General features: G+C 36.4%; 1 protein-coding gene across 2 annotated transcripts in view; it reads left to right on the plus strand.

Moving 5' to 3' along the window:
• Window positions 1-23,710, plus strand: part of ADGRL4 (adhesion G protein-coupled receptor L4) — a 91,253-nt gene that overhangs the window by 41,894 nt on the left and 25,649 nt on the right. For both annotated transcript variants that reach the window (XM_088153487.1, XM_007432858.3), the window contains 9 exons: window positions 10,268-10,423; window positions 11,418-11,485; window positions 12,854-13,030; window positions 13,131-13,314; window positions 14,878-14,994; window positions 18,229-18,422; window positions 20,401-20,577; window positions 22,086-22,286; window positions 23,127-23,347. In XM_088153487.1, the coding sequence (XP_088009613.1) occupies window positions 10,268-10,423; window positions 11,418-11,485; window positions 12,854-13,030; window positions 13,131-13,314; window positions 14,878-14,994; window positions 18,229-18,422; window positions 20,401-20,577; window positions 22,086-22,286; window positions 23,127-23,347 (1,495 nt within the window). The remainder of the gene's footprint in view (window positions 1-10,267; window positions 10,424-11,417; window positions 11,486-12,853; window positions 13,031-13,130; window positions 13,315-14,877; window positions 14,995-18,228; window positions 18,423-20,400; window positions 20,578-22,085; window positions 22,287-23,126; window positions 23,348-23,710) is intronic.

Genomic DNA, 23,710 nt, shown 5'->3' on the forward strand with positions numbered 1-23,710 from the left:
TGTGGTCTGAATTTAACAATGTCAAACAGAGTTGATGATAAACTTTATATCACGTGTTATTTTTATTTGTTGTTTATTTATTTAATTGGTATACTGCTACATCTTATCAACTCCTGACAGTTTACAGCAATTAAAAATACAGCAACAGTAAAATGTCCACAGTAAAATACAATATAAAATAATTTATATTGCATAATAAAACCAGCACAGTCAGTTCACCCTCACTCTCTGAAGCAATTCAGTTTCCTAAGTAACTTATGGAAGGCTGATACAAATGAGGCCAATACTTCTTGCCCTCAATTCCCCTCCCACCCCCAATGGGACACCACAAGTTGTTTAATGCTGACATATAGGTATTAATATCAATTCACATTTAAATATATTTAATATAAATCAATATTAATATCCATTAACACTAGAACTACTAAACATTCTGGGGGGTGAGTCTTCTCTTCTGTAATGGAGCTTTAAGTATCAACAAACAGATTAAAGTATACACCAACTAATAAGTGATAGAAATTACACCAATATTCAATAGATTAATTAGAACTGTATTTCCTAAGGTAATCACAGGTGATCTTGGAGTTATTGAATCAATTCTGGAGTAATGCAACCAATTTTTCCCAGGCAGTATAATGTCTTTGGCCAGTCCCACCAAAAATGTATACAGAACTATGAAATAATTGTGGTATGTATGTGTGTGTTTTAATTGCTAATAAATGTACAGATCCAGGTGTATTATTTCAATAGCCTCACTTGCACTATCCTCCAGCAATAAATCCTTGAACTGCATTTTAAGTTTCTTAAAATCATAAATGATACCTTGAAAAATACTTATAAATGATTTACATTCATAATTAACCTCTATCTTTTGCACTGATAATTTTGAGCTATGGTGAATTATTCATGACAAACTCTGCACAGTGTTTATTATGGTTTAGGGAAAGTGCTGCTAATATTAATGTATGCATTAATTTTTAATATTCTATTTATAACTGCCTTTTTAAACCTGACTGATTTGCAATATATTATTTTGTCAATCACATCAAAAAGCACTGTAGCCTGGTTTAGGTCCATCCCTGGAGAAGCAGCTATATAATTTTACTGGATGCATTTAGGACCCAGCTTCCTGTATTCAGCTAATATGAAGAAAAAACAATTTTGATAATGAGATTGGTCCCTAGCTGATCTGTTGTTGTTGTTGTTGTTGTTGTTTAGTCGTTAAGTCGTGTCCGACTCTTCGTGACCCCATGAACCATATTGCGCCAGGCCTTCCTGTCCTAGCTGATCTGTGCAACCATGATAAAAATGGATGCACTTGCAATTGGTCTTTGTGTGAGTTGATGCTTGATAACTTGATTTTTAACATAGGAGTATCATATATTCTACTAAAGCACTTCATCTTGTTTAACATTTCCAACTCTGCAGTGGTTACTCTCTATGGAAGCTGTTGTTTTATCAATAGATGAACTAAAAGACCAATGTTGCCCATAGAAGAAAAAAGGGCATTCTATGTAGCAGAAGAAGTGGGCTAGCTTTGCACTGTATATTGTATCCAGCATTATGGAAGATATTAAGTATGGGAAAACACTTGATAGGATTCAGTGTCATTGTCCCAAATAGTAAATGAAGATAAGCAGTGTAAGAAGTCCTAACTGGCACTACAGTGGAAAGTGGAGTACCAGCATAATATACAAATGAAGTATAGGACTTGAGGTAAGGAGATCCAGGATTAAGCCCTAGCTCTATACAGAAGTCACGGGACAACCTTTAGGCCTCTCAGTCTTTCTTAGACCAACTCGCTGGACAGGGTTGCTATAACAGAGATGGATCCATGTAAGCTGCCTTGAATGCTCAAAGAACAGTGGCATATAAACTTAATAAACAAATAATTATGACCCAGTGACACATCTGTTCTTTAATAAAGAGTAGAGGAAATCATTGAAAGATAATCGAGAAGTTATTTCAGAAAAGGCCAAAGGCTTGTAGATGCAGAAGTTCATAGCTATGCCAGCGTAACAACATCAATTGTTGTCTTTATTCAAGACCTCACATTATCTATTGGAGCGCCAGATAATCCTTAGATGATATTCAAGAATCATGTTCCAATTTTCAAAATGCTGTGAGTTTAATATATTTAATAAACATCAACCAGCAACAATTCACCAAGAAGATAGAATGTGGTCCCCAGCTTTACAGGTAATAGAAAATATGTTATATCTTCCAGCATTAATATCATCCCAATAATTAGCCCAAAGTAGGTGAAAATGTGTATACTAAGGTCCACAATTCCTTTCAGAAGACATATAACTCTCCAATTATCCAAATAAATTGCAGGTTCTTATGGATTCTCATATTATCTTTTTAGAATTAAACTTCACATTTTTCAGAACTTCTCAGTGTTGGAATGTTCTCAGCTTCTAAAGCAAAAATGTACCATCTGAGGGCCCAAAGCGTTATGTGGCTGTCAAAATTTAATTAGCTAGTGAATTTACATATCCCCTCAATCTCATGACTCTTGGTAATTTACAATACATATGGAAGGAAAAAAATGTCCATGTTATGATTAAAAATAAAAGTAAGCTAAATCATAAAATCAACAACAACATAACAATAAAAAACAAAAGATGGTGCAGCAGGTCAGTGGTGCTATTTCAACACATTGGGGAAACCAAACAGCCTTTACACAAGAGAACGGCCCAGCACAGAAGGAGCAACAACACAGAACCAGAATCAGCAGTTTACTTTCGTCTAAAAGAAAAAGGACACTCATTTGAGGACAATAAGGTTCAAATTTTGGACAGAGAAGATAGGTGATTTGAGAGAGGAGTGAAGGAATCAATTTATGCCAAACTGGAAAATCCCTCCCTCAATAGAGGTGGAGGCCTTAGACACACCTTGTCCCCCATTTTCCAGGCTGTCCTTTCTACAGTCCCCAAGAAAATTAAGAACAGTTCAGAAGTTCACCAGGAAGGCAACAATCAACATCTCCCTGGGGATGAGTGAGGAATTAGGAGTAAGACATCTACATCTCAAAGACTGTACTAATCACATCTCCCATTGTCCCTCATTATGCTAGTAAGAAACACAGCCACCCTGGAAGACTTTTATGGGGTCCCCCTAACCAACTTTTTTAGACTGAAGAAGCTGCTTGGACAAGTAGCAAAACATCTCTACCAAAAAAGAAAAGTAGTCCAGTTGCCATGACTCAACCTCCAGACAATTCCACCTGGATGACTGAGAATCTTCATAAACGTCATGTGTTGTTGTTCATCTGAGGTTGTATTTACCTACTTTTGAGAACTGCTAAGGACCAGATGATTTTTATGATGTCCTGATACATAAAACCATAGAACTCAAAGAAATTGTACTTTCTTTTTCACATGACTATACGTCCTTTATTATATGGGCCAGTCCTTTATTTTAGAAAGATGTCCTTTAATTTTTTCTTTTTTTTAAAAATCACTTCTGTCCTTTAGTTTGGTCATTTAACTTTTACCGTACAAGTGGTACCACTTACTGCACAGTCTTTCACATTCATGTGAAAAATATGGAAATTGAATGGTTTTTTTTAAAGTAAACGTACCTCTGCTGTTTGATTTTAGGTATTTTTGATAGATATGCATTTTTGTAAAGTTTTTCTTGGTTCTGCTCTTGAATTTTCCTTTGTAAAGCAAAATTATAAACGCAAACAATTTCTTTTTATTTATCCTTATAAACCTCTTTCAGATTTGACCCTTTTTCAGGTTTGTCCTTTATTCTTTCCAAGAAAATATGGTCACTGTATGTATAATATAACATTTTAAACTAAATAATAATAAACTTTGTTTCCAATCACCAAAACTCTGGGTTCGTGACTCATGAGGAGTTCTGTACAAGCTCACTCCTCAGCTTAATTGCAGCAGCTGAGCAGGAATTCCCTCTCAGTCTGCCGGCAGCAATTAAGCAATTAAGCTGAGGCAGCAAGCTTGTGCCTTTTCCCACACAGAGGCAGGCAGCCTTGTTTTGGTCATCAACCTGCTCTGGATCCCAGAGCTTCCAGTGCACAAAAGAACTTTTCCCTCCTCCCTCCAAAACAGGCTGAATTAATTTCTCTCTCCCCTTCAAGAGAGGCTGAATTTCCCTCCTCCCTCCAAAACAGGCTGAATTAATGTCTCTCTCTCCTTCAAAAGAGGCTGAATTTCCCTCCTCCCTCCAAAACAGGCTGAATTAATTTCTCCCTCCCCTTCAAAAGAGGCTGAATTTCCCTCCTCCCTCCAAAACAGGCTGAATTAATTTCTCCCTCCCCTTCAAAAGAGGCTGAATTTCCCTCCTCCCTCCAAAACAGGCTGAATTAATGTCTCCCTCCCCTTCAAAAGAGGCTGAATTTCCCTCCTCCCTCCAAAACAGGCTGAATTAATGTCTCCCCTTCAAAAGAGGCTGAATTTCCCTCCTCCCTCCAAAACAGGCTGAATTAATGTCTCCCTCCCCTTCAAAAGAGGCTGAATTTCCCTCCTCCCTCCAAAACAGGCTGAATTAATGTCTCTCTCTCCTTCAAGAGAGGCTGAATTTCCCTCCTCCCTCCAAAACAGGCTGAATTAATTTCTCCCTCCCCTTCAAAAGAGGCTTAATTTCCCTCCTCCCTCCAAAACAGGCTGAATTAATTTCTCCCTCCCCATCAAAAGAGGCTGAATTTCCCACCACCCTCCAAAACAGGCTGAATTAATTTCTCCCTCCCCTTCAAAAGAGGCTTAATTTCCCTCCTCCCTCCAAAACAGGCTGAATTAATGTCTCCCTCCCCTTCAAAAGAGGCTGAATTTCCCTCCTCCCTCCAAAACAGGCTGAATTAATGTCTCTCTCTCCTTCAAGAGAGGCTGAATTTCCCACCACCCTCCAAAACAGGCTGAATTAATTTCTCCCAACCCATCAAAAGAGGCTGAATTTCCCTCCTCCCTCCAAAACAGGCTGAATTAATTTCTCCCTCCCCTTCAAAAGAGGCTGAATTTCCCTCCTCCCTCCAAAACAGGCTGAATTAATGTCTCCCTCCCCTTCAAAAGAGGCTGAATTTCCCTCCTCCCTCCAAAACAGGCTGAATTAATGTCTCTCTCTCCTTCAAGAGAGGCTGAATTTCCCTCCTTCCTCCAAAACAGGTTGAATTCATTTCTTCCCTCCCTCCAAAAAAGTTGAATTTTCATCTTCCCTCCAGAAAAGTCTTAATTAATATCTGTTGAGTTTGGGGCTGCACATGGTCCATGAGCATTGTTAACTTTATAAAAAAAAAATCAGTTTTTAAATTAATAATAATTTAAAAGTTTAAGTTCAGAATACATCTAGAGAAGAAGGAAAGAATGAGAAAAAAATGAAAGAGAGGGGCAGTTTAAATGCTTTTTGAATAACTTTTTTGATAAAATAGTTCTTGGCAAAAGATGCCCAGTTTCTAGCAAAGAATATTCAATTAATTTTGAATATTCTGGTAGTGATATGTTTTGCAATGATTTTGAATCTACTTGGTATTCAAACATAAAACTCGATATGCTTCTTTTTATCTATAACTAGTTTCCTTCTGAACTGTATGCATGTTTGTAATAAAGTAATGTATATAAATCTAGAAAACAAATTGTCAAATTCATAATAATATGTTTAATTTTTATTTATTAGTTATATCTAGTTCCTAACTGAAGTGTTTAATGTGTTGCTGTATTAATAAACAAAGAAACAGATAAACATGTATGGTTCTCTAAGTCCATATGCAGCCCGCAAGGATCCTTATTTACAGTTGAGTAGCCCCTTTTTTTGTTTGACACCACTGCAGTAGGTGACCATAACTGGAATGCTGTCTGGAAAACCTGCTTTTGAGAACCTTCTGAAGGCCATCAAGCATGGGGGCTAGCTTGATTGTATCTTTTCATTCCACAATTGTAGATTACATAATACAGGTAGACCTCACTTAATGACTGCCCTGTTTAGCAACTAGTCAAACTTACAATGGCACTAAAAAAGTAACTTTATGACCAGCGCTCACGTTTACAACCATCACAGTGTCCCCGTGATCAACATCGAGCACTTCGCAACTGGCAGGCATTTAAAACCGTTACAGTGTCCTGTGGCCATGGGACTGTCATTTACATGCTTCACAACCAGTTTCCATCCAGCAGAGTCAATGAAGAAGCCAGGAGTAAAATCACATGTTGCAGTCATGTGATGTCTTGGTTAACAACCCATGGTGACTCACTTAACCACTGAATGAGAAGTGATGTTGTAAGTCTGTCACAGGCATGGGATATTTCCCTTAGTGACCACATCGCTTAGTGATGGAGCTGCCAGTCCCAATTGTGGTTGCTAAACGAGGACTTTCTGTAATGCATTTAATGTAATCAGATCCTCTAGATGTTATTTTAATCAAATAAATGAAATCAGACATACATGCAATAATAGCCCCATGTACTACGTTTGGAAATGTTTCCTCACCACCACCACCCATAATATAAAAATTCTACAGTCCATTTCTACAGTGTTTACTTTCTTCTTTATAATGGTGTTTAAACAGGTCAGTGTTATTGTAAAAGTAGATAATTGACTGAAATAGTACCTTGCTTATGGCAGGATTTGAATCCAAAATTTGGTTCACATGAATCCAGTGGACATTATTTCTTTTCTTGTATGTGTAGAAGAAAATAGACCCGGGTAGCATTTCATAAGATTATATATTTATCTATTTACTTACTTCATTTTTATACAGCTACGCTTCACATGGATTCCTGGCATTGTACATTAAAACCAAAAAAGTCATCAGAATAATGATCTCAAATAATACAGACACAATGATACATTAAAAACATAACATCATTAATTAAATTACACCATCATACACACAAAACTATAGGCAAACCAATGATAGAGTTTATCCAAAGTCCCTTCAGAACAGCTCTACTTTAGCTGCTTTTCTAAAGGACAAGATTCATGTTCCACATTGTCATGTGGATTTGTAATTTCAACCAACCTAATAGAAGTTTTAGATTCAGGTATAATAAATTAAACGTGTGCTCATTATTGCTCTTTGCTCATGGGATTTGTAGAAAATCTGTTGTAGGTCTATGTTTCAAGCTTTACCCTTGAGCTCATAATAACCTGATTGAATTAGCGTATGTTAGACACTGAATGTTTTCTCTGAATGTCTTAGATAAAATGAACATGCAGGCAGGGAATCCAATCACAGTAGAGGCCTCCCTCAAACCCACAATGATTATGTTGAGTGCCTGCTTCGGGCCTCTGTGTAAACAGGGTTTCCTCCCCCCCGCCCCCAGAAGTTTAGAACCTGGAAAATCAGGGTTGTCCATTTCACTGAAATATTCCCATATATCTATCTGAACTCCACACAACTTCCATTCCCCAATGTGTGCTCATTCACTATGGATATGAAAACAGATTGACTATTCAACACACAGGAGGAAAGTGTCACAAACATATTAGGAGCCTTTTTCTTTAAAGGAATAGCTGAATCCAGGTTTTTATAATTAATCGCTAAACTCTTATTTCAAGATTTCTCCCCTGTCTAATTTTCCCTGCCCCATTTCCATTCCATCTTATTCTTGCTTACATTTTCTTTTCCTTGCACAATCCACTTTCTGGTTCATCTTTTGTCAGTAAATGCAGAGTTCAAACTATCAAAGAGGCAGTGGCCTTGTGTGCAACTTCCATGTTTGTGATGAGCTCCTCACCTACATCTTTCAGTATCTACTGTATCTAAATAGATGTCAGATCTTCTAGCCCTTATTAGATCTTCCTGATATAAAAGGACATTCCATTCTATTGCAGCTTTGTGTATCTTTGGGTTTATCTTTTGGTCCTAATTTGCTATTTAGTCCTAATTCCATGGCTTCACTCTTACAGATGGATACTATTTATCTGCATATCTTCCACTACAGTACTCATTGTCAGTTTATTTTATCTCATTTTTAGTATATAGATTGTGGGATCTTTCTCTTTCCTCCCTCATTATTCTTTCGACCAAAAGTAACAAGAGTCACCCTCCGGGGGAGATGGGTGGCATACTAAATAAATGAATGAATGAATGAATGAATGAATGAATGAATGAATGAATGAATGAATGAATGAATGTTCTAAGGCAAGGGCTATAGCAATGCACATGGAAACAGCCAAACCTTAATGATAATTCTTAAATGTCACCAAAATAAGACAAGACTAGAAATTAGAAGAATATATGGTAGAACTGGTAACTAACACCTGAATAACCTTAGGAATCTGAAAGAATTGTATGATAGATTATGTTCAGAGTGAATCTGGGTAGTGTGCTCCCACTGGATCTTACAGTATCAAATGAAATCCTTTAATATTCATCATTTCCAAATCAAAAAGGTTTTCCTCTTACCCAAGTCTGGTAAGTAAGAAATTCTCATATTAGAGGCCATCTTCTCTCTTCCTCTCTGTTTCCCTTTCACTATTTTAAAGTACCCCATACCTTCACAGTGACAGAGGGTTCTCCTGATAGAAACACTTTTTGGAATGCCAATGTGTTTTGCATTACATTGTGTGGAAACCTTTCCATTATTCTTATCTAATTTTTTTTCTTAGCATTTTGCCCTGCTTAGTTGCAACATTAGTCTGTTTGCCTGGTGCTTTGCCTAGTTGACATCACAAAGCTACTAATACATGATGCAACAAGAGGCTTGTTTTTCAATTGGACAGAAGTAGGATAGGAAGACTATTGACGCTTTTGAACTTTGGTGTTGGAGAAGGCTCATGAAAATACCATGGACAGCCAAGGAAACAAACAAATGGATCAAACAAATCAACCCAGAATTTTCACTCAAGGCACAAAAGACCAGGCTCAAATCATCCTAGTTTGGACACATTACATGAAGACCTAGCTCTCTGGAGAAGGCTCTAATCCTGGGAAAGGTGGAAGGAAAGAGAAAGAAGAGAATGACCAACAGCAAGGTGGATGAACTCAGTTACAGCAGCTATGAGTGTACCAATAGAAGACCTGAAAGACCAGGGTAGGGATAGATCATCATGGAGGACATTTAACTATGTGGTCACTAAGAGCTGACAATGACTTGATGGCACATAATCAGTTTTCAGCTGGATTGTTGAATAAGAGTGACTGGGCCAAAGTCACCTAGTTAGTTTCTGTGCCTAAAGGAATATTAGAACATGGGACTCCCTGCTCTTCATCCATCACCTTAAACACTACACCACACTGGTTCTTCTCTATATTATATTATATTATATTATATTATATTATATTATATTATATTATATTATATTATATTATATATAATTCTTCCCCCCTGTGCCCAAAAAGCAAAGAGAAAACATATCTTTCATAGGGAATGAAGGATTCACCACATAAAAATTGCTCAAACTCCATGTGTTACTAGGTATTTTAATAGCTTCATTTATGATTCTAAGAAAAACAAAGCAGATCACATAAACCTGAAGTTGGTCCACTGTGGCCTATGTATATTTGTCAAGGTGACTTGGATTGCACGAAGGAAAAGCATAGCATTAAACTGAAAACTTTTGATCCATTTAAAATAGTAGAAAAAGCTGTTTTACTTGTTTCAGATAATTCAACATGAATAATTCACATTCTGCTATTACAATAATTAATATGCACCAATTTCAAAACATGAAAAGGTATAAGTTAATGGTAAGATATCAAATCTTGCTAACTATTATACGATTTCAATGTCAGGAGTTCTTACTCATATTTTATTTAGAAAAAAGTATAAATGGGAACTCAAGCACTCAAGGTTAAAGGATAAGCTTAGTTTGATATTTTTCTTGCTTATAATTTAGTTGAAAAAAGTTTTTTTTCTGGAACTTTCAACTGAACTTGAAATATATAATAAAGAGTAAAGGTATCGTGATTCTTTGCAAAGACCATTTCATTCATGCAAGAAAACCTTTAGTACCCCAAACTGAAATTAGAGACCAAAGAAATTAGAGACCAAAGAAAGAAAAAAATTCCAGCTAGCAGGAAATGTTTTCCAAACAGGTTTGAGGCACAGCACCATCTCTCAATTTCCAAAACTAAGTACTGTTTGCACTACCTTGAACTTTATCCTGCCCAGAATCATAATTGCTATGCATGTTTCCACTTAGATTGGATGAAGAATTTAGTTTAAGTTAAAAAACACACACACACATACACACACTTCACTATATACAGAAAATGTTGATATGTTGTTGGATTGCTATCAAAACAGCAAAGTGTTAGTATGTAAAGCCTTTTAAAAAAATCAATTTCTCTCAATATTTTCAGATATAGACGAGTGCAGTGAACTGGGAAGTGGTGCCTGTGGAGATCATGCAAAATGTGACAATGTGGATGGAGGATATAGCTGCACCTGTAACGAAGGTTATCAACCATCCACAGGAAAATTACAGTTTAAGCCAAATGATGGCACTTCCTGCCAAGGTAAATGATATTATAGAGGTTTATCTGTTATTATAGAAGTGTATCTTCTGAGAGGCCCACCAATGTCTCTTTAGTTTTGCTTAGATTAATCAGCTGGATATGAAAATGTAGCAATGCATGAATACTCAGATTTAAAAAAAAGAAGAAGACCGATGTGTGTGCCTGCTGAAATATAGAAGTCATTTTCTGCGTACAGTGAAAGTTGAGTTAAGTGGATCTCAACATAACTGGCTTCATATGCAAGAGGCCTGCAATGATTTACAACATTTGGGTAATCATGTGATTATAAAAATGTCACAAATGGCCTCCTTTGTATGATGATGTCATCCGGCAAAAGCTGTAAATTGATGCAAATCATGCAACAAAGTGATTTATTTACACAAATGATGTGAACAGCTGCAAGGATGTACTTTCACATGTAATGGGCATTTTTGAAAAAAACTGATAAACCCAAACAGTACACCAAGTTAATCTGCTAAAACAAGATTTCACTGTCTGTATAAAATAGAGGTTTGCTTTTCTCCTATATTGGGGTGGGAAAACAATACTTCAAGCGTGGGGATGGCTAGCCCCATAGAGGCCTGCTGTCTTCAGCCCCAGATCCTTCATTTTCTTGGACTCTCTTTCTCCTTTTTTAATAATGTTTTTTAAATCTTTATGTTTTATGTATTTATATGTATTTATGGTTTTAATGTTTTGTGTGAACTGCCCAGAGTCCCCCATTGGGGGGAGATGGGTGGGGAGAAATTTAATAAATAAAATAAATTGTTCCAACCACTGTATAATAACTGTTAAACAGACAAATACATTGCATAATTTCCAATAGCCTACTCTTGGCAATTAATGCTTATACATTTGTCTTTCAGAAGCACTTTACGCTCTCGCCCTTGTGAAAACATAAAACGGCTGAGGCTTCCTTTCATTGACTGGAAATTGACTATGTATAATTATTATGTTATGGTGTATTAATTAGTCTGTTTCTTCATTCCTATAGAAATACCAACAATGAGCTGTGAACTGAATGATTGTATACCTAAAAACATTAACCAAACTTTGGCTAAAGTGAGTAAGACTCATGTATACATTTGTTGTTAATTCTTAATTTTTCTAGTTTGAATCATATAATATCTCCCCAATAGCAAGAAGAGCCAGTATAGCGTCCTGCTTAGAGTATTAGATTGGGACTGAGAAGACCTAGATTCAAATCCTCACTCTGTCATTAAATTAACTGGATACTTTTGGGTTTATTGGTCTCAGTCTGACTCACTCCACAGGACAGCTCTTAAGAGAACATGGGAGAATTCATGAGTTCTTGAACAAAAATAGGAAATAAATGTAATGAATAAGTAACAGCTGTCACATTTCTACAGTGTACATTTATTGCAATCCCTTCATATCCACTTATTATAATATACCAGGCACACTGGCTTGTAACCCTGGATTAATTTAATTTAAGACATTTTACAGGCATCTGATTCATTGACCTAACTTATGCGGTAAAAGTGGTGCAGCACAGAACTGCAGAATGAAAATATCCTGCAGTATGTGGTAAGAAGAAACCCATACAGGGCTGATTATATGATTGCTGAAGTACACTGGATTAACTATAGCTTCCTTCAGTTACTTTAATTTTATGAAAGCTTCAAAGCCTGTATAGTGCCACACCCAGAATAAAAAATGACTTTCTTCAAACAAAGCTGGTATCCATCTTTTCTGGGAGCTAAAGAATCTCCACAAAATTTGATTACAACTTTCTTTCCCATATAAAAGTTTGATAAATTGCCAATGCACTTGTATTTGCAACAAGAGATTTTATTTATGTTGCCTTATGGAATCAGGCTATAAGTCAAGCAAGATTTCAATTTTTACATTCTGTTCCTGCAGAGCTAATGTTTTACAAATACCTGATTCATTTTTTAACATTGTTAATATTTCCCACACTAAATTTCCTCACAACCCCACCATCCTACAACAAGAGAAAAAGAGAGTAATATATATTTAGGCATCTCTGTCGTTTAAGCATGTGGATTCTTCCAGTGGTAGTCCAGTCACGTATAGCAGAGATACCCTGAAATTGGTAGACAGAATTGATAATTAGAATTATATTTGTCCTGGAGCAAATACTGATCCAAGGGTAGCAATTGCTGGGTAGGCCTAGTCTAGGTGTTGAGCAAGACGTTCTTAGGGCAACCTTGTGAGATCATCTTACCTAGAGATACCTATTACTACTCAGAAATTCATAGCTAATCACACTTGAACACAGACCTTCGCTGTAGACAGTCTATATTTTATCCACCATACCATTCTGTCTCTTTCAAGCTCAGCAAAAAAGAATGATATAACATCTTTTTAATGTGGATCACTAGTTATAACTGTTCATTTGAAATGAAATATTGGCAACGTGCATAATGGTTTAAAACTTTCTTTCAGATTAGAGAATTAAAAGATCCTCTGGCTGTATTACAAGAAATCAATAAGAACAGCATAGGACCGATATCACCAATAGAAGTAATTTCTTATGTTGAAATGTTATCTGTACCTTTTTCCTTGTTAAGTGTCACAAATTACACAATTTCTGATGAGAGGCTTTGGAATCAAACTCTTAACGTGAGTGAACTGGGATTTAAATTTTTGGTTATTTATAGTATATTTTATTCAGGATACACCATACAAAGTTAACATAATACTGTTTTTATTAATCCAACAGGAATTTGTTAGTACTGTGAATAATTTTGTTCAGGAAGATAAGAAAGCAGCTTGGGAAGCTGTCCCAGCAGATAACAGAAGAAGAAGTCTCACTAAACTGATGCATGCTACTGAAGAAACAGCAGCCTTTGTATCTCAGAATTTCCCAAAGATGGCAGAAGTAGAGGTTAATGCTAGTGATTTGGGTATGCGCAAGGAAACAAAACATATTGAAGATGGATTGTTTTTCTTATTGCCTTTTTTTTTTTTTTGCTTCCTTGCAGAGCAGATTGTTGATGTTAAAAGCTGTATCATAAATTTGTTCTCAACTGTATGAAATCCAACAGGTGTAAGTAATTTATCCTTGGTATTTAGAACTGAACAGAAGGCTAGATAACCTCCTGGCTTTGCACATATAGCCCTGCCATTGATTTTCAGGCATGTATTAGGGAGAAGCTTAGCTAAACCTTTTTCCAAGGATGGACAGGCACACGAACTTCTCTTCTGCCTGGTTATCACTCATATTTCTCAAGGTGGACAACCTCTGGCTCATGGGTCACATGAAAGTCCTGAACCTCTTTGGATGAGAGTAACAACTCCCCAGGCAGTCCATTATTTTGCTTTATTACAGCCCCTTATCATATGGGGAGTACAGTTCTTCGCCTGTCCTGGCTAAATACATGAAAGAGAATACAGAAGCCTACTCTTTCCTGACTTTCAAACCATCCATATTCCCCTAAAGAAGTCTCTTAGTACTCCAGTCGAGGAAAAACTATTTCTTAGATACTGGAAAAGCATTTAATGAGAAGCTGTATATTGAAAGCCATTGCTCTTTAAAAATAAATAACTAAATAAAAGTTCTGTGTAACAAGGAGTATGCAGCTAAGTAATTCCAGTCCATCAGTCAAATATTTGTTTTGTTTATAACAAAATTGGTCATTGACTTTTCCATTGTTTCACAGCAGATTAAAGCACTGGAATGAAAAGTAAAGCTAAAAGATTTCCTGTGCTACTTTCTTATTTTTACGCTGGGGTGGGGGACAATATTTGGTTTGTTTGTTTTTGACAACAAATATCATTATAGTACTACACAGTTGAATTGTATGGCTTTATCTTCACACAAATGCACACTGAATGGATTGTAAAATAAATACTTTCAGTGGTATTGTCTCCTGTGCTTTTAAAGAAATTGGTATTTGCTTTCAGAAATGCATTCTTAATAAAGTGGAAGCTCTTGTAAAGGTAGCTTTCATTATTCTTTACCAAGCCTCGCTTAATGCAAAGCAAATTAGAGGTTACTTTTTTTCCCCCAGGCAAAGAATGAAAAGGTACAAATATGGAATTAAAGGATGTACATCTACCATGAATAACATGGTCCTAGAGTTTAAAGCACATGAACAAAATGGTAAAGAGGGATGAATAGCTGTTGAGGATGCGGCAAAGGAGACAAAGAATGAAATGTATGGCATGACATCATGATGTTAATGCTGTGATTTATGTGCTTGAACCAGACATTGGGACACAAGCACATAATCGTATCATTTGCATAATATGGTCACCATGTATGTGTTGTTATTTTGGCACCACTGCACTTTGCTGTGGAGTTGCTGGGGTGAAGAGTTTTTTGAAATATTAAGAACAACATTGAGCTTTTAAAGTCTATAATAACTGTACAGCCCAGTGTAATAATTCTTGCAGAACATTATATTATGCTAGACTTCAGCGTAATTGATATTTGCAAAGACAGTGTTCCTCTCTTTCTTTTTCAGCTGTAAGACTTTATACTTTTGATACCCAGTATGTGAACCTCATCAACCAAAATATCCAGATGGGAGGAGATAGTATAAAGGTCTCTGCAAAGAAAAAGGAAACATCTGCTTCTAAAGGTTAGGATGGTGGCTTGGGGTTGTAGGTGCAGAAGTTGGACTCAGTGGAAAACCTTCCCTTGTCTAAGATTCATCAGCCACATAACTCTACTTGCAGTATCAGGAAATCCAGTATATTGTTGAACAGGTCAAATAGAAAGCACACACACACACACACAAAAATCTGATGCCATTCTGAAGTTTTCATTCTCATGCTAATAAAGCTTCATAAGTATCTTATGATCTATAGCATACATTGACTGATAATGAACTTGTGAAAACTTCATTTGCCTAGAAGGAAACCTTTTTTTTTTTTTTTTAGATTTCAGGGGCTCAGTCATCTGCAAGCAGTCCCCTGTCTCCCCTTAATATTGAACAAAATCACTGAAATAGGGTAGAAGAAATTTCCCATCATTTGGTCATGCTTTCGGTCACTGGTTTCTTATTGCTTCTCCTTCCCATCCTCCCAAAATTCTACTTAGAATAGCTGAAGGGAAGGCAGATTTTAATATTCAAGTGATAAATGGGCAGCATACCTTGGGCTGAAATTCTAAAGGATAAATAAGCCTTGTAGGGATGGGAGAAGCTGGAAAATGAAATACTGAAATCACAACACAGTCTCCATGGGAAGGAAAAATGGGGAAAGCTCAGTGAAAAGCTGAAAAATAAAAAGGAAATGGAATAGAAAATGGAAGCAGGAGTTAATAACTAAGGACGTACACAAACTGCTTGTTTGAGCCTGTAAGGACAGAGTCAGGAAGGCTGAAGTTCAGAATAAGAAGATAGTGAAGGATGCAAAATACAGTAAGAAAAGGTGAGGGGGTGTTATGCCAGAAATAAAGGAAGAATCAAAGAGGATGTTGTGTTGAGGTGGCAAAATAATGGGAATAGGGAGAAGGTGTAATTGCCTAATATCTTATTTGTCTTCTCTGAGAAGAAAGAGAGAGTCCTTCCTAATATAACTGAGGAAAATGGGGAGGACATAGACCCCTATAAAAACGGCTAAAGGAGCTGGAGATATTTAGGTCTCAAAAGAAAAAAAACTAAGGAGGGATAAAACAACAGTCTACATGCTGTATTTGTAAAAGGTTATCATATTCAAGAGGGAGATGGATCTGTTGTCTCTTGAGACTGAAAGCAGGACACAGAACAACAGGTTAAAATTAAGAGATTCTTAGATTGGGATAGTATATAAATGGAGGAAGGAAGGAAGGAAGGAAGGAAGGAAGGAAGGAAGGAAGGAAGGAAGGAAGGAAGGAAGGAAGGAAGGAAGGAAGGAAGGAAGGAAACTTAATCTGAATATTTTTTAAAAAAATTCCCAGGGTAAGAAAGTTAAGCAGTGGAACAGCCTGCCTAGAACAGTGATAGAATCCCTTTCACTGGAGATTTTCACATGGAATCTTCAGGGATGGACTAAATGCTCTGTAAGGTTCCTTCCAACATTTACAGTCTATGGTTCTCTGAAAGCAGGTAGGAAAGGGGATTTGTGAAAGTGCATTGTGAGTGTGAAAAAGGAGGGGATGTAAAAAGAGAGAGGTCTAACAGGATTTGTGTGAGTGCAGTTTCTAGCCACGCAACCTGAGAAGACCAGAAGTTTGTTCACATAGGATATTTAATATACCAATATATAAGGTACTTTCCATCCCTTAAGTCATTTATTTCCATAAAAATGAGATATCACTTTGCACAAAGTAATAGAGTAGTACATGATCTGGGGTGTATCATGACCCTGGAATCTAACCACAAGACTATAGTTCCAGAACTGAAATTATATTTTTAAGTGTACACTGGAGGAGTGGTATTACTGCTGGCTTTTTTGGTTCTGTTTTGTTTTTGTTTTACCTGAAATTGATAGTTTAAAAGTTTTCCTTCCAGTAGGATGAACGTCTAATTTAGGAGGTCTTGTTAATGCAGTCTACAAAGCATTGTTCTTTTTCCTTATTTTAAAATAAATTGGAGTGGAGTGGGAGGAATGGCAAATAAATTAAAGTTTACATTTTGACGATGTCACATATCTTTCACATTACATTTGATTCATTAACTTGATTACAGATGAGATAAAAAGTTTCTGCATCCATTTGTAACCAATTACAGTTTTCATTTTATGTGATCCTGGACAAACTGTAGTTAGCTTACCAGCCAGTGTCAAACTTGGATTTCTGAAGTAGGTTTGCTTCCCTAATCACAGCTTGAGGTTCAGAGAAAATGTGGTTAATTGAAAATGAAAGCAAATATTCCATTCTTGCAGCTATGCCAGAGAATGAACTGGAGTGATCAGAGTCTGCTTTTGAGTTACATCTGAACTCTTTGTATGAGCTGACCCTGAAATTAGCCTCCTATTGATTGCTCCTTTCTCCATATTGTACACAGTTTTTAATGTGACTGTCTGCCTCAGCAGGAGCAGCACACATAAGTGCATTTCAGAGCTTAGTGTTGATAATAACAATAGGGAGGCAAAATTCTTGGCAAGGTATAAATGTCTGCCCCTGGATTTATTTAAGTTAGATGGTGAGAAATAAAGAAATCAAATTGCTGGATTTTAAAAGCATTTGCTGTGGTTTCTTATATTTCATAATCATTATGATCATCTTTCTGTCATTATTATTTCCAGGCAAAGTCACTTGTTAGGTAAAGATATTAAGTAGGTGGACATTCAGAATCTTGTCCAGTTTGTAAAACTAAGAGCTATTCCGCTTAGAGAACTATGTGGGCAGGGGTGTGTGCAAGGGGGCTCAAAAAAGATATATTTGTGGGCATCGCTGTGTGATCAAAGTCTTGCCCCCTTTTTTTTTTTACATGAATCTTTGGGTGATGCATTTAAAAAAGAGGTGGGGTTCACTTGCATAGTTGCAATGGGCATCATGACTTCTTTGCCCCCTGTGCACACCCTGTGTCTGGGACTGGAAACTAATCCCCTGGTGCCTAGAAATTGTAGCCTCTTAAATCGTACAGATGGAAGAACTATCTTCCAAAAAATATATGCAATATTCATATATTGAATTTTTTACCAGTAAGTCTAATTTCTAATAGTGGTGCAGCCCTTTTTGCTTTAAAAACATTTTCCCCTGTTTCCGTAGTCTTTCCTATTAGTGTACTGCAAACATTCCATTTACTTGATGCTCTTCTTGCCAGCGTTTTACAAATATCTTTTGATTCCTGTTTCCTTGATGGTTTTTTTAAACATTATTTTACTATTTCTTTTTTTAAAAAATCAACCATCCTCAAACCACTAAGCATGTTTTGTTTGATGGATAGGCACAGTTGCAGTTGTGTTTCTGCGATACGACAATATTGGAGCGCTGCTTTCATTATCACAGAACTTCTCACTGAAAGAAAATACAGAGCATGGAGAAATAGTAGGTTCATCAGTTATAGCTGTTGCAATTAAGTCCACTCCACCTAGGCTGTATCCAGCTGAGAAAATAACATTTACTTTAAAACATGCACAGGTAAGCTTTCTTTTTAAATCAACTCTCATTTAAAAGTAAGACTGTAATTATTCTGTAGTATGTTGTAAGGGCTGCTTCGGCAGTACCCTTATAACTCTGTTGTTTGCCAGTATGGCATAATACAATTAGAAGGGAAATTACAACTTTGAGCTCAGCGCAGCAAGTGCAAGACACGAAATAGGTAGCTACGGAAAAGCGTGGATAGAAATTGACAAGAATAATGAATGCATGGAAGTCTTATTACACATTTGTCAATAATGTGTTAGTATAATCCAAGTCTCTTCCTTGCTGGAGGTTGTATAAGTGTTTTTGAAAGACAGAATAGGACCCAAGGAAGGATTCATGAAGCACATTTTGTAAATGTAACAGAAAGAAGATTTATTTACAGGAAATGTAAATAAATAAATTAATTAATTAAAATAATAAAATAAAATAAATGTAAATAAATAAATAAAATACATTGCTTCCTACCAGAAGAGTCAAAGACCACGTCTCCCGTCCCCGTACCTGGGAAGAAAGGAAAATCTCTTCGACAAAGAATGGACAGAGTAATAGGCAAAGTAAATCCCATAACACTCTATCGACATCCTACTGCCCCCTGCTGATCAGTAGGTTATCAGGTCCTGAAGAGTCAGTGCCAATGAGTTTGGACTTCCAACCTTCCTCAATCCTGAGCATTTTCCACTTGCGAAGTGTATGTCTGTTGCATTCCTCATGTTACTTGGAAAGGCACAGCAACAACCACAACAAAGAATGAAATTTAACAGGGCATCTGAATGAATGGTGCCACTTGCAGTGACAGTTTCATAGAGTAGCTGTATAATTCCTGATACTTCTTTTTGGATTGCATGACATTATGCAGTGATAATATATATTAGCTGAGAGCTACAGAATGGCAAATGTGGATTGAAAAGGCCAATATTCTAATCCACACTTAAAATTTATTTATTTATCATATTTATATAACCGCCAATCTCACACAAGGTGACTCTGGGTGATGTACAACAATTATCTGGGCAGCATACAACAATTAAATAAATAAGAAATGAAATGAAATGAAATGAAATGAAATGAAATGAAATGAAATGAAAACCCACTGAATATTCTTGGATAAGTAAATACTACTTGATTTAAGCACTCTCATGAAGGTCAAGAACCCACTGTGAATTATTTGGAGGAAATTCAGGCTATAATAATAATAACAACAACACATGTGTGGACATTGGAGGTACAGTAAGGGGGAGGACGTGGTAGAAGGACAAATAATAATAATAATAAAAAAAAAAGGAAATTTCCATAAAAGTTAGAAGTTCAAAACTGAAAGCAAGTCAAATATATCCAACAGAGAATGAAGAAATAACATACCGTACCTTGGCAAAATCAAGGCTACAGGAGTAAGCAAAGAATAATACCCTAGAAAACATTATATATAAAGCCATGATGATTTGTTTGTAAAATCAGAGTGAATACCTAAATGTTAGGGGAAACCAGGTATACAATTTTCCCTCCTTTATTTGGTTATTTGATAAGCAGTCTTTCAACAATTGTGTTTCAACTTTCTGCTTGATTTTGTTTTAGGCATGTGTTGCTCCTTAATTATGCATAATTAAGTTTTGCAGTTTGTACATTATAACTGTATGACAAATTGTTTAAGCCAATGCAGCAGATTTATTTATTTATCTATGTATTGATATAGCAAATTTAGATTGCTACCTATTTTAACCAAATAATTCTTAGTGGCTAAAAAAAAAAAAAAAAATGAGGCAGCAACAAATTTAAAAAGAAATAACTGAGACTCCTTACAGATTGTTGAACAGCATAAAAGAATGCTAGCATCCTGGCCCAGCCCCTGAGAGAAAAGCCAGATCTCCAAGACCTTCCACATCTCAGAGAGGAGGCTATTCCTTAGAGGAGGTGCCTTGTTTCCACATGACTGTATGCCATTCACCATCCTTAACATATTTTGTTTCTGTTCCAGACTATAGGCAAAAAAGATGCTAAGTGTGTCTTTTGGAATTATTCAGAAGACACAATGGAAGGGAACTGGGCCACAGAAGGATGTGAGCGGACCCAGTTAAATAGCACACATACATCATGCAGATGTAACCATCTTACTCATTTTGCTGTCTTAATGTCTTCAAATGGCTCTAAAGTTGTAAGTGCTTTTTAATTACAGTCTTGATTCTTTTCTATCTGGGGGCATATAGACCGTATACAAGGAATATTTTCTGCAAACAGATTAATCTCCTCCTCCATTTTCTCTTTCTCAGGATTAGATATTTCTATGGATAGGTTGACTCTGAATGTTACATTCTCAGAATCTCTGGATATCCATTGTGACAATGTGGTACCTATTCTATTTTACTTTCTATGCCAGAGAGGCTGTTCACCTGTCCATTTTCCATTATTGCCATGGAGCATTAAACACCTCATTTTTTAAGTGGCCAGCTGTACTTTTACTTTTTCACTTGTTTTTATTTTTTTAAAAATGGGCCACCTTATAATTTAAAAAATCTGAACTCAAAATAATTTCCATTTCAAAAGGTACTAAAAAAAACTCACCCTATATTTAGTTGGAAGAAAGGTCCAGTGGAAATGAGAGAGACCTTCACTCAGCTATGAGTGCATGCACCATGTTTCACATACAATGGAAATAGCTACAGTTGCATGCAAAAGTTTCAGCATCCCTGGTAAAGTTGTATGGATCAATGAAGTCTGACAGCCTGACTCTGCAATGTGACAAACAGCATCATATTATGTAGTTTAACCTATCCCCCTGCAATCTCCACCCAGTTTTTCCAACTGCCCTACTGATTAGCTATTAATGACATGAACGAGAATTGATTGCTGTCCAAACTTCTTTTCCTTTCCAAACCTATTCTGTGCAAGAACTGTAGATTTTATTAAATACTTTTCTATGCATCACTTCTTAGTCTGTGTACTACATCTTAGAAAGCCATTAGAAAGACCCTCATTTGTCCTTCATCATTTTTAATATTCATAGTGTGTGCTCACTCCAGAGGTTTGTATGAAGAACACAGAGAAGTTTCACACTTCTCACACTTTGGAGATGACATTTCAAAAATTAGATTTCACAGTGCTGACCTAGAGTTATGCTAATAAATTACATTAAAAGTAACTAAAGTATGTGTTTCAGTTTTCTTCATATACATGTACATTTTAATGCCAGCTTTATCCATTATAACTTTAGAATATCTTTTTTTTAATTTATGAATGACACTGAAACATTCAAAAATGTGCAAAGATTATTTTGATATTCAGGAAGTGTGCAAGTGACATTAAAATGAAACCCCACACTAATTTCTCCCTCCTCTGTGCCAGTCACTTTGAATAATCTGAATAACAAAAAGAAGGGAAAAGAAACAAAGAAGGGAAGGGAAGGGAAGGGAAGGGAAGGGAAGGGAAGGGAAGGGAAGGGAAGGGAAGGGAAGGGAAGGGAAGGGAAGGGAAGGGAAGGGAAGGGAAGGGAAGGGAAGGGAAGATACATGAAATGATGGAGCAGATGCATCTCCCCTTTATATGCTGTAACACACACACACATACACACACACACACACACCATGTGGACAACCTTGGGAAAAAGAACAAAAATAAAGTTTTATACAAATGTTAAACTAGACTATTCTATTTCCTCCACTCCAGGAAGCTAAGGATTATATTCTTACAAGAATCACTCAGCTTGGAATAATTATCTCATTGATTTGCCTCGCCATGTGCATTTTCACATTCTGGTTCTTCAGTGAAATCCAAAGTACAAGAACAACTATTCATAAAAATCTCTGTTGCAGCCTTTTCCTGGCAGAACTTATTTTTTTGATTGGAATTAACATGAACACTAATAAGGTGTGTATCATTTCTTATTCTGAAAATGGGACATTAAAGTGCCATCTTCAAAGATGTATGTCCTAATGGGCATTTCTGGGACTATCTGATATCATTTGCCTTGTATGTTATCACATAGATTGCATCATTTATGTCATTTATGCAATGATGCCATGATGTGCATGTCGCAGACACTACCTGTGTGGTATTTCCCAGTCCTAATGTGAATATCGGCATTTGACATTACCGTATGGCTAACTGGGAATTTAAAATTCTCTTCTAATAGTTCCTGCTAATTCAGCTCAGTTCAGTTCAGAATATGTAAACTCCACTGGAGGGAAGGATAATCCTTCTGCCTGTGGACTTCTTGGAGAATTGAGACCTTCATTAAGGAAAGTGGAGGCAGGCTCTTAATTGTTTAGACTGGCAATGTTCCAATATTAGTAGGAGTTCTGCCAATTTCTTTTACGAGTTGCTTTTTTAAAAAAATCAGTATAGAAAAATGTTGCTTATCCACATTGCTGTAAGGAAAGCAATAGAAATCTAAATCTATCTAATGGAAGAGAGAATACATTAGTCTGCAGTTTACATAGTCTGTTGTGTCAGTGTGAATATTTCAAGCTATATTTTTAATATGGGCAAAACAAGCGTATATGTAGCTTCAGTTTTCAAATGGCATAGGTCCAAGTGTTTCCCTATACACATTCAGAAAAATGGTGACAGGTCCTTTATAGTCTTGTATTGAGACAAAATGTCAGAAGATTGTGTTTCCTCTGTACAGGGAGAATGTTTTAACCTGCATTGCAATAAATGTACTGTTTTATATTATTCACTTATACTGTTCTCTGTTTGCCCTTCTAGCTATTCTGTTCCATCACTGCTGGATTGCTCCATTACTTCCTCTTAGCGGCTTTTGCATGGATGTGCATCGAAGGCATTCACTTGTATCTTATAGTTGTTGGAGTAATCTACAATAAAGGATTTTTACACAAGAATTTCTATATCTTTGGCTATGTAAGCCCAGCAGTGGTGGTTGGCATTTCTGCTGCACTGGGATACAAATACTATGGAACAACTGATGTGTAAGTCACTGTTTACATCTTGGATATTTGGAATGTAGTCCAAATATACTTTGCTGGGATGTGATAACACAACCATGCTTCTGATATGATGTTCTGTTCGTCATTACTTCAATATTCTTAACAAGAGCCATCTGATACCAACAGCCATATTCTTAACAAGAGCCAACAGAACCATCTGATACTAACAGCTCTGAAACTAACACTTTTGCCTTCAGTACTCCACATTTAAGAATGAGTAGGAAGCCTTAATTTACCCAATACCAAAAGGTGTTCTGACATCAGTCTCTTGCCCCAATAAGTGATTTTTTTTTTTTTAATTTTCAAATTTGTATGCTACCCATCTCCCCCAATGGGTGACTCTGG

Source organism: Python bivittatus, unplaced genomic scaffold (assembly GCF_059951505.1).
Source record: "Python bivittatus isolate LINGU-HERP-01145 unplaced genomic scaffold, Pbiv_v1 ctg000700_np1212, whole genome shotgun sequence".
Lineage (NCBI taxonomy): Eukaryota > Metazoa > Chordata > Lepidosauria > Squamata > Pythonidae > Python > Python bivittatus.